Source organism: Seriola aureovittata, chromosome 17 (assembly GCF_021018895.1).
Source record: "Seriola aureovittata isolate HTS-2021-v1 ecotype China chromosome 17, ASM2101889v1, whole genome shotgun sequence".
In the NCBI taxonomy this organism is placed as follows: domain Eukaryota; kingdom Metazoa; phylum Chordata; class Actinopteri; order Carangiformes; family Carangidae; genus Seriola; species Seriola aureovittata.
In genome coordinates this window covers 3,221,576-3,237,162 of record NC_079380.1, presented here as the reverse complement: position 1 = coordinate 3,237,162, position 15,587 = coordinate 3,221,576, and the positions used below count along the sequence as shown (strand labels likewise).

At 41.1% G+C, this 15,587-nt stretch overlaps 1 protein-coding gene across 1 annotated transcript; it reads left to right on the top strand.

Moving 5' to 3' along the window:
• The first annotated feature begins 806 nt into the window (after nt 1–806).
• engase (endo-beta-N-acetylglucosaminidase) lies at nt 807–15,124 on the top strand. The gene is made up of 14 exons (XM_056401845.1): nt 807–1,317; nt 2,817–2,896; nt 2,982–3,183; nt 5,071–5,219; nt 5,361–5,515; nt 6,996–7,144; nt 7,231–7,402; nt 7,510–7,616; nt 7,717–7,828; nt 9,055–9,242; nt 9,324–9,460; nt 10,855–10,954; nt 11,911–12,022; nt 12,396–15,124. Exons 1-14 carry the CDS (start codon nt 1,211–1,213, stop codon nt 12,795–12,797), a joined length of 2,172 nt encoding a protein of 723 aa, XP_056257820.1. The 5' UTR covers nt 807–1,210; the 3' UTR covers nt 12,798–15,124.
• The last annotated feature ends 463 nt before the right edge of the window (nt 15,125–15,587 follow it).

The window sequence follows — 15,587 nt, the reverse complement described above, 5'->3', positions numbered from 1 at the left end:
CTATTCATTCAAATCTTTTCATTAATCCAATGTAAAGTAAAACACTAAACTGTTACATCTCCCCAATCTAAGAGTGACCGTGTTTAATCCCTGCTTTCTGAGTTGCCCCTTGGTTATGTATCTTTTCTGAAGTATGTTTTTGGCACTGTCATGATAAGTGAACCACTGACTCTTATGACAGTGCTCACACATTTTTTTCTCATGTTTTGCAATCTCACTGTTGTTTTTATGTTTTCCTCTTTGGTGTTTCTTCCTATTGATTGCACAGTGTCCACTTCCTTCTGAATTGCATAAAAATGTCGCCCTGTTTTCACCTTATCTCAATTAGGTTGCCAGTCTTTCATAATATTTTGCTCTACTTTGATAATTGAAAATTTCAGGTAACAGCCACAACAAAATCCGAAATATTTTGTATGTCTTCAGATGTTACAACTTGCAGCATAGGATTATTTAAAAACCTCTAGGTCAAAAGAAAACAACTGAAAACGAATAATAGCTGACTACCAATAATTGTTTGGATTTCCATGGATTTAGAAGCCTAATTTACAAATTTACATTTACACTTTTTCTTGTAGATTTTTGTAATGGCCCTTGATTTATCCGACTTTTAACAGGCTCCTTTTCACATGCTGCTATTCTTCTTCTACTGAGAGGTGCTCAAATCGCCATATTTACTTCCCCCACTAATGTTGTTATTCCATGGTTTACCGCTAAGGACTATTCTCCTCCAAGTCAGTGTGTCTGGTCATGCACAATAACAAAAGATTGGTTCCTTTGTCCAGCTGGCCTCGGTCCATTTTCTCATGTAGAGGCGACTGCATGAACACTGTAAAATATAAAATAAAAATAAACTAATTACTAATTAGTGAGTTAACTGCAACATAATATGGTAAAACCTTAGCTTTATTTCAAACAGTTGCTTTAAAAAGAACATAACACTTTAAGTTGTTTTCATAAACCAGTACAGTTTCAGTTTTTGACGATGACAGAATAAATTACGGACCAACAGCAGTATTTTTCACGTTATTTTAGCAAGTTTTCCACTACTAATCTCATCCTCACTCCAGTCCAGAAGGTGGCGGTAATCCACCTAAAAGCTGTTTGCCAACCGCCATTAAACAAACAAAAAAAGAAGAAGAAGAACCCCCCTTTCTGTTTCCTTGTTCTTGCAGTTTGTTTTTTCCATGTGTTTTCAGCTATATGCATTGAAATGGATCTGAGTGTAGATGGAAACAAAAGGCGTCTGCGACGAAAACGAGCAGACGGAGAAGATGATGAAGCTGTCGGCGTGAAGAAGGACAAAACTGAAGCCAGCCGGTACTGTACTCAGGAGAAGCTCTTCACTTACTTTCAGTATCTCAGTAGTCACTAGTGAGTTAGTCACTTCAACTAACACTGACCAAAAATGAACTAACGAGTCTCTTCTAGTATTGTTTTTGTGAGTATGACTATGAATCGAGTTTACATTGGCACTGTACTGTACTCCCTCCAGGAAATAGTCCAACTCAGTGATACACAGTGATACATATGTCCACATATCAAGAGTGATATTGTCATATATGTCATCTACAAGGGGGTATATTATTTGTCCCATACAGTATATACATCCTCTGGAAATATGAAAGTATAAGTTTATAACATATAATTGTATATGTAAAAATTGTTAATAAAAATGCTTTATCCTTAATATATTTTTCTTATGAATTTCTTATGAATTTTAATGTCTAACTTCTTGGAAGGTGGTCTCAGACGCTACTGTTTATAAAATCAACATATATTGACAGGCTATGTGATGGATAAATATTTATATAACATGTCTACAATATTTATCTAATTTGTAATAGGCTTCATGTATAATGTTTACAGATATGTTTTTATTTTATAGGTGCATATATTTCATATATGGAATAATTGTACATATATTACATTTGCTTATGGGATGGATTGTGTATGCTGAAATATTGCATGGTTTTTGCTATTCCCACAATGCATTTGACAAGTTGGTATCTACCACATTTCTTTTACATTTTCCCAGACAGGATTTGATCTCTGATATGATTTTGATTTGATTTTGGTCTTTGATTTTATTTATTCGCACACATAAAACATTGCAAATACGTTGTACATAGTTTTTAATGGAGAGAATGTGCAGGTGAGGTAAGAAAGCCATGGAGGGCTTATGTTAAACCTCACCTCAACATAAAATAAAAATGACATCATACCAAATGAGAAAAATAGAAAGAAAGACAGGAAAACAGAAAGAAAAAAGAAAGACAGGAAAACAGAAATAGACATTTCCATGTTTTTCAAACTCCACACCTTCAGTTTATAACACCAGCTCTCTGTTATAAATCGAAACATCCGAGTCCAAGATGAGAGAACCCCGATGACATCGTCAGGGTCATTCTCTCAAACTTGTCAGAGCTCGTCCAGAGCCACAGAAGACATTATACAGCTGTTTTCACAGATTGAATGTTATCTCTGTAGCAAGTAAACTGAAATACTGTGTTGAAATTACCTCTATAAGTTATAAAAACACATTTATTTTAAAAGAAGATTTGCTGTAATCTACTTTACTGCAATGTAAATGAAAGTACATTGGACATTTAATGTGTATAGTTTAAAGTGAGAGAATAGCTTGTGCTAATAAGTGCAAATCATTCATGCGTCTGACCTCAGAGGATGTATCATAGAAAAAAAGACTAGTGGCCAGTTATGTAAAAAATAAAATGCAGATATATGTTTTACTGCTCAGTCTCCCATGTGCAGTATGATTCTCATTTGGTATTTAACCAGCCTGCTTTTACTTTCACCAGGTTGGAGTCTTGTTTGGATCAACCCACCGATTCAAGCAGCATCCATGAAGTCATCAAGTATACACCCTCAGTGCTGCCAGGTTAGCTGACTGTATCAGCAGTGGTTCATCTGTAGGACAGCCTGAGATGATCTAATTTTACATGCTGTTTCCTGTTCTCTCCCAGCCAGACATTATGATGTCGACACCACCGAACCAATAAGCTGTGGTCTTCAGACTTTGGACGAGCTGCTGTCATGGAACCGAAGTGAGGCGAACCCTTTTAATGTGGCAGCAGTCCCTCTGGCACCTCGGGAACCTCCTCTGGCCAGTTCTCCACGGCGGACGTTGGTGTCTCATGACATGATGGGCGGTTACCTGGACGACAGGTATGACTCCATATTAAGAACGTGTAGTCTGTGTTGTCAGGATGATGAGTTTTTCTGGTCTACTACGATGAATGGAGAATTCCTAAAGGGACACTGCCTAAAACTCAACACAGTTCACTGTGAGCTGAAACAACACTTCAGGATTTAGGGGCACTACTTTTGCTATAACAAAATCAGTGAGTATACAATACATGGCCTAAAGTATGTGGACACCTGAACACAATACCCATGTTTAACTACAACTCAACTACTGCATGTCATTCCAAAACCATATAACAGCCGTCCTGGAGTCTTAAAACCATGTTGATGGGCCAAAATCTTCTATCATGGGATATGTAATTTTATATCACCATAGCGGTATGTATCACAGTACAGTAATTGTTCTGTAGATTCAATGAAGAAATGGTTTAAAATTACTGTATCATATTGTCCCCACGGCAGAAGTTGCGCCACTTTTAGTAACAAGAAGCAAACTTGAGGGATTTATAATTAATAACTTGTCTAATAATAGAGACTTTTTTTTTCTCATTTCAAGGAATATAATGGCTGTAATATAAGCGGAGCTTTTGAAAACGAAATAATAATAACTCCATTTCCAATAAATAACTCAATTTCTCATCTTAACAGTCTCAACCATCTTCATCATAAACTATCTCTTAACAACTGAGGCTTTAACTCCTTCTTTTCTCTTTCTTTTCCTCTTATATCCCACTCCCACACTTTCCCCACTTATTTCTCTGACTAACATCTCTCCCCCGTGTGTATCTCACTCAATGACTTGAGTCACAGTGATTGGCTGAGTAGTATCATGCGACTTGTGCTGCAAAGGCTTGAAAAGCTGCGGCAGTTGAAATAGAAACGCTCCATTAATCATTTAAAGGGAATAAGTCGGGTGTGGGTAGGTCGCCATCTCTGTCTGGAGTCTGACCCGGACAACGGTCCCCCTAGTGGTGACCTCGGGTGCAGGTGGTACATTGAGCTGGAATTGTCAGTTTAAACGGAGGAACTGAAGTGTTAGCTGAAGTGGAAGCGCCGACCCAGACGCTGTCCTATCTGGACCTGGATTGTGGTCCTGTTAGTGACCTCTACACTAAGGTGCCATGGTGGTAACGGTTTTGCCAAATCCCTACCAGTGGACACATTTCTACCGTTGCATGATGTAATGGATTTTGTGACTTCTATTATTCTTTGTCTTACCTATATTTAAGGGGATAATCAAACCTCTAAATGTGGAGCTACAGTTCCAATTTTGCTCTTGTGGATGTGAACTGTTGTTGTGTTGTTGTTTGGTAAATTGGCACCATTAAAAGTGTGCTGAATTATGCATTAGCAGTTCCTCTTTGCAATTTACCCATGTGTGTACAGACAACACTGGATTCATTTGGACACTGAAGAAAACCCTTAAAACCTGATGATTGTCAGGGAAGTTCTGCAGTTTTTCTGCCTCTAAGAAGATTTTGTGGAGGTTCATTGCGATGGATATTGGGTAATGACTTTCTTGTAAAGAGTATGTCAAACTGCATCCAATAAATATGTGTGTCGTGTCTGTGTGCTCAGAATTGAGTTATGACTCAGAGATGCTGAGATGCTCGGAGTCAGCGGCACCGGTCCGTGAGCTGCACTGACAATGTGTCATCAGAACATCATCCATACGGCAGAATACAACCAACAATGAATGAATGAATGAATGAATGAATACTGTAGCTTGGATCTTAGGGTGTCATTGTTTCCAGTTTGGATTTGGAATGATTTTTGTTGCCTGTTTTATCTTTGGGTCCATGAATTTTAATTTAGTCGTAATGTAGATTTCTGTTTTGCTGCCCTCCTCTTACCTGCAGTTGCATCCATGTACCTCGATGCCATGTCCTGCTTTCTTCTGTTGTTAAGGTTCACCCAGGGGACAAGTGCAGAAGCTCCGTATGCCTTCTACCACTGGCAGTACATTGATATATTCAACTACTTCACACACAAGCTGGTGACTATTCCTCCTGCTGTGTGGACCAATGCTGCTCATAAACATGGAGTCTCCGTTATAGGTGAGTGAAAAGGCTCCTTTTTATTGTATTTTATATTATAGTGGAGATGTGGTTAGAATCTGAGAGGACGGTTCAGTCCTGTCTGAATCAGACTTCCCGTCCTCACGTCTCCTCTGAGGTATAAAATGTGCTGCTTTCCAGGGACGTTCATCACAGAGTGGAGTGATGGCGCCGCAGCATGCGAGGCCTTCCTGAAGGAGGAGGAGTCGTACCGGGCTGTAGCTGATAAGCTAGTCCAGATCAGCCACTATTACGGCTTCGACGGCTGGCTCATCAATGTAGAGAACATCCTCAGCGTGAGTAAAAGACCTCTACGCTGCTGCTCACCCACACCTTTGGATTTAATAACTGGTTGAACCTCTTATCACCTCAAACCAGCTGCCAGTAGATGCCGGTCAGACAGAAGGAATTTTGGACCATTCTTCCTTGTAGAGCTGCTGCAGCTCAGACTGATTTGTCAGGTGTGTCTGTTGTGAGCAGCTGTTTTGAGGTTATTCTACAGCATCTCTAATGGATTAAGGTCTGGGCTCTGACTGGGCCACTCCAGAAGGTGGATTTTCTTCGTCTGAGGTCATATGTTTAGGGTCATTGTCCTGCAGCAGATGGACTTAGGATTCCTTTATAAACTTGAGGATAAATTTTACCCTTCGATGATGTGGAGCTGTCCAGGTGCAGATGGGTCACGGTCATGATGCTCCTTCCGCTGTATTTCACCTTTGGGATGATGTTTTGATGTTGGTATACAGTGCTGGTTTTACACCATACATTCTTCCCAAACAATCCAACCTTAGTTTCATCAGTCCACAAAACATTTTCCCAGTAACGCTGTGGAGAGACAAGCTGCTCTTTGTTAAACTTCAGATGTGCAGTGATGTGCTTTTATAGAGAGCTACAGCTTCCTCTACAGTGTCCATGGCAGAACTCCATCCCCCACGTAACATTGCACCATGATTTGCCAAAGGCCGAGTCGTGAACAGAGACGCTAGTTAACCAGCTCCAGTGATTCCTTTAAGCCTTTCACTGTTACTGGGCTTCTTTGTTTTACCTCATTGATCATTCTGTGTCGAGCTTTTGGAGTCGTCCTGACTGGGCACCCACTTCTAGAGAGAAACTATTCATCTCCATTTATAGACAGTTTGTCTGGCTGTGGACCGATGAATATATTAACTCTTTGAGATGACTGTAACTCTTTCAGCTTGATGCAAATCACTTCTTGATCCTAAGTCTTTACAAGGCAAGGTTCACATCAGCAGATGCTTCTTGTGAATAGCCAGTGTTAGCATATTGTGCCTAAGTTCAGCCGCACTGAGACACGAACATGTCTGTATAATAGACTCGTAGTCTTGCTTATTTTTCCAATAAAACCAATAATAATTCTCTAAAACACGAAGCTAGCTTCCCATTTCTCCTGTAATAACATGCAGTAAGATAATAGATAAATATTATCACTATTTAACTTTTTTTTTTAATATTTATTGGTCACTCTCAAATGTTTGTATTTTGTAACGTGAATAACTTTCCTCCCAGATGAACACAGTGGCCAAATGTGTAACTACTCTGGTAACTGTACATCAACAGCTACAGAGTCAGCAGTCTGATAGTTTGTGAGGGTGGACTGGGATCATGGAGTCAAATTCCTGGCCTGAATTATTGTAGTTTCACAGTTCACCCGAGCTAACGTTCTGTAGTGGCCTCTCTTCGAAGACCTGTTGTTTGTAATGTGCTGTAACACAAACAGAGTGTGTGTGTGTGTGTGTGCTTTCCCCTCCCTTGCAGGAGGTTGCAGTGAAGAACACACCTCTGTTCCTGCGCTACCTCACAGACCAGATGCACGAGCGAGTCTCCGGCAGCCTGGTCCTGTGGTACGACAGCGTGACCGAGAACGGACAGCTGAACTGGCAGAACGAACTCAACCAGACCAACAGGTAGACAGCGTCCATTTAAATGTGTCAGTTTGGACGACCAGAGTGATTAGTGACGTACGCGTGATCTCAATCTCCCCATCACACAGGGTGTTTTTCGATGCCTGTGACGGTTTCTTCACCAACTACAACTGGACGGAGCAGAACCTGGAGACGATGAAGGACTACAGTGGGATCCAAGGCCGCACGGCTGACGTCTACGTTGGGGTAGACGTGTTCGCCCGGGGCAAGGTGGTAGGAGGGATGCTGGAAACAAATAAGGTATGCACCGTGGATAAGGTGAGTCTTTTTTTTTTAATGAATAAATAAGTGTTGATCAAAGGCAGATCATTGACTGTGCGCATCTTCTCTGTTTTGTTTGTCTTCAGGCACTGGAGGTCATTCGGAGGCACGGCTTCTCTGCAGCCGTCTTTGCTCCGGGCTGGGTGTACGAGACCAACGATGATAAGACTGAATTCCGCAAGAACCAGGACATGTGAGATCTACGCAGTGTTTACACTCATCAGTAAGCTGTTCATTTAGAAAGCGGAGGAGATGAATAGATAGAGACTGAGATGTTTCTAAACTTCCTGCAGGTTCTGGGCTCTTCTGTCAGACTACCTGTACGTCCACCGGCCCGCCTCGCCTCTCCCCTTCATCTCCTCCTTCTGCCAGGGCTTTGGGAAGGCTGTCTTCTGGAGAGGAAAGGTACTGACGGAGGTGGAGAAGGGGAAACACATGACATCACCAATTACTGCTGGAAAAAGCCAGTGCTCATCAAACATATAAAAGTGGAGAAAAAAGCTAGTCAGGAACACTGCAATGCATCAGATTAATGTCACGACAAAGTGATTTATTCTTTTAAAATATTTGTATTTTGTACACTCCTCATTAGATATTCATAGTGAAAGGAATGTGTGACTTCTAACAGTAACATTTTCCAAAAAGAACATTTCCTTCTTCAAGCTGCAGACCTGCAAAGGCTGGGCACCGAAATACCACAATAGACAGACAAACCTAACTTCAAGGTCAGGAATATATCAAACTCTAGGAGCTCTGCTCTCACTGATTGCTGTACCGCCATGAAAACAGGAGTCTCGATTTATCCTTTAGTGACCACAGATGGTAGGGCTGAACGATATGCACAAGTATGCGATACGAGCCACCATTTTAGTTTTGCGTTTAATTTTCACTGAAACAAAACAAGCATGTTCCTTTACCGGAGAATCTGACTTGTTGGCCGAGGCATCTCAGTAGCACTGCAACGCTTCATTGGACTTGGATGTTCCACTTGGACATATTCAGCCCTACTAGATGGAGATGGCTGCTATAAGTCTGTGGATCAGCAGCAGCTCATTCAGAATTTCAGTGTTTTTAACAAAAACAGAGCAAATCCCACCGGTCCTCACTTCTCTGCTTTAGCTTCAGTTAATTTAAGAGCTGATTATCAAGTTTAACTTTTAAACAAAGGCGCTACATCAGGCGCCATTAGATAGAGGTCAGAAAGTAATCAAAGGCTAATTTAAGAAAGTGATTGTTTCTGTTCACAGTCACATATAAGTATAACTTTCAATGACTTACTGAACTGGTGTAATTTCTTTCATACCGCACGTCACATGTCGGCTGTTTCAGAGGTCTGTAAAGCAACAGAACCTTTGGAACTTCAGAATAAAAGCTCCCAATTCAACTTGAATTGAAGCAGAAAAAAATGAACTTCCTCACGCTTTTATTTTGTTATTGTGGAACTGATTCTGTGGGTAACTGTTGCTGCCTCAACATGGATACAAGTATGATAAGCATTATGTTTATATAATGCATTATAGCTACATGTGGGACTGTTGATATTGTAAAATGAAAAATCTCATTATGAAAATTATTCGGTATGCTTGATTGATGCTGTCTTCTTTAAATGTTCTTTCTTAATGTGTTTGCAGAAAGAGACAATGAGGAGCTGGTTCAACCTGACTGCTCAGGAGATCCAGCCCCTGTACTACCGCACACAGCTGGGGGGCCACGGCTGGCTGAGGAGCCGGGGCTGCCCGGAGGACGCCTGGAACGGATGCTGCTCGCTGCTGCTCGACGGCCTCATCCCCGCTTCTCACACGTCCCCAGTTTGTGCCAAGTGTGTGACTTTTCTGTTCACCTTTTCACCTAGTGAAGATCTTGCAACACCAGTCTAGCATGTTGTTCTGTATTTTCTCAGGATCTTCTCACTCCATGTGGCCCTGCCATCCCAGACCCTGGTGAGCTTCATCTACAAGCCGTCTGCTGGGATCACAGTCTCCCTGGAGCTGAAGACCACAGATGTTTGCACGCAGACGGACATCGACGATGCCAGACGTGAGTTTTTTACTCTCTGCCCGCTGTCCAATAGCTGCTTAACCTTTGCAGGGCCGTCATGAGGGGGGTGGAGCCTATACCAGCTATAATCATTTTGACAGGTGGGTCTGTTGTCAATGTGTTTGTGAGAGAGATGAGGGAGAGAGATAGAAAGAGGAAAGGAGGGGCTGAGTGAATCCATGCGCCCTGCAAAGATCTACAATCAAATAAGATTTTTGAAAAGGTAAAACAATAGAAAATCAACATGTGGCTGAATGTATGGGAATCACTGCTGTCTCTTTATGGAAATACTAAAATACTATAAACTAAAAAAAAAAATTCAATGTGCTTTTCAATTAAACTAAGAACTGACTTTTAAGGTAAAAAAAGATATATACAGTAGATGATATGAATAGAAGGAGGATTAGTCAGGAGCATTACACCAAATTCATCACACCTCTCAGAGCGACATCTCCATCAGCACCCAACACAGTGCTAAACCCTCAAGAGCTATTAAAGTGATGAGAACAAGCAGAAGCACAAATCAAATCAAATGAGATGACGCACAAATGTAGACACGACAGAACCAGGGTTTAATGTGTTAACAGTCTTACACCCTGTCAACACGTTTTCTACTCCTCCTTACAAGTGTTTAAGTCTCTATAACGGAAATACCACCAGAAGTGAAATATTACCACAACTGCTAGAACAATTTATCATTCTGAGGACTATGAAGCTTGTTGCAAAGCATTTGTTATTTATGTTTATAAGCAGCTAAAGCTTGATTGTGTTCAAGATCATCAGGTCTCATGTAAGAACCACTCACACAAACACACTCATGTGATTTAAGAGAATTCGTCACATTCACAAATCTTCTTGTATTTGTAACTTTCTTTGAAAGTCATGATTGGTCCATATTTTATAGCCTTTATCCAAAGGGGCGGAACACTTCTAATAACATAAAGCCGACGAAAGAATTAGATTTGTTTAGTATTTTAGCTGGACAGTGCAGGTTGCTGTTGAAAGGAACATCCTCTGTTAAAACACCTGACAGCTAACACCTGTAACATCAGCTGTAACGTCCCTTTGACCCTCTCGCTTCGTCAAACGTCTTTGTTTCTGTCACTGTGTAGCTCTGCAACGACACCGCGTTGACAGCTACAGTAATATAAGAGAGTTTGCAGAATTCGACCTGGAACACACAAAACAAACAAGCGTAACAACATTCAGAGAGGGGAAGGATATGAAAATGGAAATGGCCCTGATCCAGCCTCTTTTCAGCTTCACGTCCGCCAGACTCTCATTGATACTTGGTACATTACACAAACCCAAACCAGAACCGCTCCACCTCCACGGGGTTCAATGTTGACTCGGTTACAGCCGAGTATTAACTGTACATGTTCTTGTGTCTGCAGTTACCAGTGTGAGTCCTGAGGTGTTAGATGGGGGGCACCCGCTGGTGAGACAGTTCTCTCAGCTATGTGGAGACTTGAATCCAGATGGTTGGACTGTAAGGTAAGAAACACCAACAACAGCTAAGCTGATCCAGTCCATCACCAAGGAGGGGAACCCCCCCCCCCCCCCCCATTACACACCCTCCACCTCCCAAAATTAATTTCAGTAAAAGAAAAAAAATGATTAACAGTTTGTGTGTTTACTGAGGTGTGTGAAAAACCACTGGATTAATGAGGAGAGTTTTCAGTAACAGCTGTGTGTTGGTCTCACATCTGGTCCTGAGGAGAGTGAGGGTGCTGCAACAACCACACCTCCAGCTGACTGAGGTGCATTTGGATTAATGTTATTGTACTGTCACATTACACACCCTCTGTTAGTCCCTGTCATCCTCAGCCCTATTGCAAGTGATGTAAGAGTTTATCTGGTTGCCTACATTCTCCACAGTGTCCTGTAGTAATTTGTCTGTTGGCCTATTGATCTGTTGTATCATAATAATAATAATAATAATAATAATAATAATAACATTTATTTATATACAATAGCTTTTGAAACAATGTCACAATCTGCTTTACTGAGGAAAACAAAACCACACCACCATTAGAGAGAGAGAGAGAGAGAAAGATACCTCATTCATCCCCTAGGAGAAATCCATGTGTCCAGCAGCTCATTAATAATGATTATAATAATTGTTAATGATTAAATGAGTCTACTTCATAAGTCAAGTTCAAAAATTCCAGTTCAAGAGGGAAGGGGGACGAGATCAGCACAAGAAAAGAAGGACCTGATTTTAGCGTTAAAGATCAAAGTTCTGTCACATGTCTAAACCTGTTAAAGTTTACACAGCCAAGTGTCCAAAGCATAGAGCTGAAAATATTTAAAAAATATACTTTTACTGTCTCAGCTCCACTGCCCCCCCAAGATGTTTTCTCGGGCTACAGAGTTGCAATTGGATTTCATTGTAGAGCCTTAATTCTTAATCATTGGTCTTTGTGTCTTGTTCGTGTCTCTCTGTGCAGATGTTCGCAGCTGGAGCACAGTGGCTGTTCTCTGAGAGAACTTTGTGTCAGTATCCAGCGGAGTGGAGACCCTCAGGACACACCGTTCAGCTGCAGGGTGGGAGAGATCATGGTGAGACGATGAGAGCTGGTTGTGTTCAATAATGTGTTCTGTAAAATACTTTATGGCTCAGTATAACTAATTTGAGGGAATACTTTAAGCTGTTTTTATATCAGACATCATAGTGCTGTTCAGGAGTCTGTTCGTACACCTAAAGAGATACTTCCATTTTAACAGCAATTTCAGCTTCTCTCAGTGTTTGTTTTTCTACTGCCACTTTCATCTGCAACTATTTCAGCTACCACAAAAAATTTCCAACTGCAGATTTTCAGCACTAAGGTTCCTATATATTCCTCATGAACCTTAACCTCCTTTAGTAAAGGTTCCTGAAACTTCCTCTCTCTCTAATCATCCTTGTCTGTCTACCTCTGTCTCTCTCTACAAGCTGCTGGATGTAGCCAGTCTGCAGGTTCCCCCCGAGCCACTTCAGGGCTTGTGCATCTTTGACGTGGTGTGGCTGCATGGCGCTGGTACCTCTCCAGAGTCCACCTCTCCCTTCCTGCGCCTCAATGCCACTCTGCGCTGGGACTACCAGACCAAGCTCGTACGCCACTTCAGGGTGTACTGGCGACGGCTGAGAGGACCTGATCCCCGAGTCCCCCCGGGTCAGCTGGTTCTGGTGGGACGGGCGTATTCTAATCTGTTTAGGGTAACGGAGCTGGCCGTGCCGGAGCCCCCCGCGTTACTGGAGCTGGTGGTGGAGCCGGTGATCAGGAACGGCTTCCTGGTCCCAGAGAGCCACTGGGGAAGAAGAAGCCTCAGCTACACAGAGGAAGTCACACAATGACTGTGAACAGATGTTATCATATCATCAGGCTGCTTCTTCTTCTCTCCTTAAATGGTGCTGAAACCTCGACTGATGTAAAACTCCACACATCCAAGATGGAGCACTTAAACGTTTCTTCCTCTCTTAGAGGCGTGTGTGCATATAGTGTTTTTCCTCTGCACTAGTTTCATCTCAGCTGCGTGTGGGTTTTGTTTCTATGACAACGGTATCTTGACAAGACTTCACCAAAGCTGTAGCATGATAGACCAGCATCACCCGCTTGCTTTTCATTACTGTTCTATTACTTTTTATTACTGTTTTTTTTATAGTCAGATAAGTGACAACACTCTCTCCTCATTGGGAACGGTTGTAAAAAAGAATCTGGCTCTCAGTTTAAGAGGCCCCTGTGATGGCTGTTGAGATTATAGCTGACTATCCCACATCTGTTTGGCTACTTTTATATCTGAAAGTCACTTAAGTTTGGATTTGAGAGGCAAAGCCTGACTGTTGATCAAACAACATGATAAACGTGACGCTAATCTGCTTGAATTATTCTGTCTTACTTTGTTTTACCTACTTTAACTGAGCAGTTTTCTTTTTACCACTTCACTTCATTCACTTACCACTTAGTTGATTTTTTTTTTAGCTTTCAGCCACATCACATGCTTTTCATCAGGGCTATAGATGAAATCATTACAGCTACTGAGTTTGAAGAACTTGTAATGTGGTAGTTGGCATTTTGGGAAAATACCTGTCCATTCAATTTCTTGTCAAGAGTTAAATGTGAAAATTGATGCGACAGCTAGCAACTGGTTAGCTTAGCTTATCATAGACTGGAAACAGGGAAACAGCTTGGCTCTGCCCTGAAGTGATAAAATCTGTGTACCACCACCTCTAAAGCTCAAATTAACACTTCGTATCTGGTTTGTAGAAGAAACAAATCTTACTGGAGTCTCTGCTGGTTGCCTGGCAACCTCACAAAGACGACAAGACTCTTGTTTCTGTGCAGATTAAAGATACGTTTTAATTAATGAGCTTTACAGGTGCCGTTAGCCTGATTTTGTTACCTTCTGAACAGAGTGAGGCTAACTGTTTCCCTTTGTTTCCAGTATTTGTGCTAAGCTAGGCTAACTGGCTGCTGGCTAAATCTCCATATTCCCCTTACAGACATGAGTGGTATTCATCCTCTAATCTAGCTCTCTCATGCATCTCTACATTTTCTGTGCTTAAGCAAACTAATGTACCCCTCAGCTTATAATGTTATGAAAGTTATGCTTTTTAAAGATGCAATATCTAGACAAATTAATACTATATTAATACTTGACCATTGTCTGATTAAATATTTTAATAGTAATAATAAGCTTTATTTATATAGCACCTTTCACAACCAAAGTTATAAAGTACTTTACAATAAAACCAAATATTAAAAGTAAATAAAAACCAGAACTTTAACCATCAGTTAAGGAAAAGTCATACGATAAATGTGAGTTTTAAGAACACTGAGTTTGCCTGCTGAGATCTTCTGGACGTTCCAGAGCTGTGTGGCCCGGACAGCAAAGGCCTGGTCACCTTTGTTAACAACCTGTCAGCAGCGTTTTGTATCAACTGCAATCTCTGGATGTTTGGCCCACTGATACCAGAACACAACATTAATCGGGTCTGGAAGAGGTGAAACAATGGGTGTTCTTCTTTTTTTTTTAAGTCTGCGCAGTAAGGAAACGACCTGATCTGGGTTAGTTGTCTCTTTATTGGATACGGCAACCAGACTAATAAAGGACGCATCCGTGGTATCAGGCTTCATCAGGACCTATGATTGGGTGTCAGGCATGTAGCAATGGAAAACAATGTCATGGCGTTGCAAGATTTGCCCCAGTGGAAGCACGTATTCTACAGAAGCAAGGCAGACACTGATTAATCTTTCTCTATCTCTGCTCTGCCTCCCTCCTTTGTCTCTCAAGGTTCCTTAACTCTTCATACAACCATTAATGCAAGAGCAACTAAAAACCCTGACTGTCTCATCTAGAGTGTGGCCATTTTGTTTTCTGGTATCAAAAAATGCAGAGTGAATTGAAGGTCTACCATGTACAGTTCATACTGAGCATGATATTTGCACAGAGGAGAACAAATGAATTCATGTTACATCTCAGGTTTCTCAATGGTGTCCTTCATCTACAGATGCTTTTTCTGTTGCAGTAGCAGTGCGAATTCATTTTCCTATTGTTTATATTCATGCATGGTGCTTATTAATTCAAATGAATTCATACTATGGGACTTGCATATATAGTAGAGAAGTGCGATTCAAAATTTGCTATTCCAAATGTACAAAATATATGTTTCATTATATCAACGTTTCTGTCTTCTTATTGAAACCATTGTTTGGATTTGCATCATTGCTTATGCATTATTCACCTTCTTGATCCACAAATGTGCTTGTGCTTTATAAACTGCATCTTACCCACATGTATACAACATGAAAAATACTGGATGAAGTCCGACAACACCTTTTACAAAGTATCATTTTATGTAATGTTCATGATAACTTTCTTTATCATAATAACTTTATTTGTATAGTCCTTTTCAAAATCACAAGATTACAAAAGACTTTAACAAAAGCAGTAAAATAAATCTAAATAAATGAATAGAATCAATCAATCAGACCAACTACAACAAATGAGCAAGAAAAATAAAGCTGTCGTCAGCCGAGACCCCAGCCTGGGGATCTTGGGGTACGTGAAGGCTCATAAAGATGGAGTAGCTCTGTAATGTCACAAGGGGCCTGCTGATGAAGTCAATTCCAAGACATACAGGCAG

Excerpts from the sequence above, each read along its gene's own strand:
- engase (XM_056401845.1), top strand. The coding sequence starts at position 1,211 with ATGGATCTGAGTGTAGATGGAAACAAAAGGCGTCTGCGACGAAAACGA. Across the intron at positions 2,897-2,981 it reads TACACCCTCAGTGCTGCCAG|CCAGACATTATGATGTCGAC; the intron begins GTTAGCTGACTG and ends GTTCTCTCCCAG. Across the intron at positions 9,461-10,854 it reads GGACATCGACGATGCCAGAC|TTACCAGTGTGAGTCCTGAG; the intron begins GTGAGTTTTTTA and ends TTGTGTCTGCAG.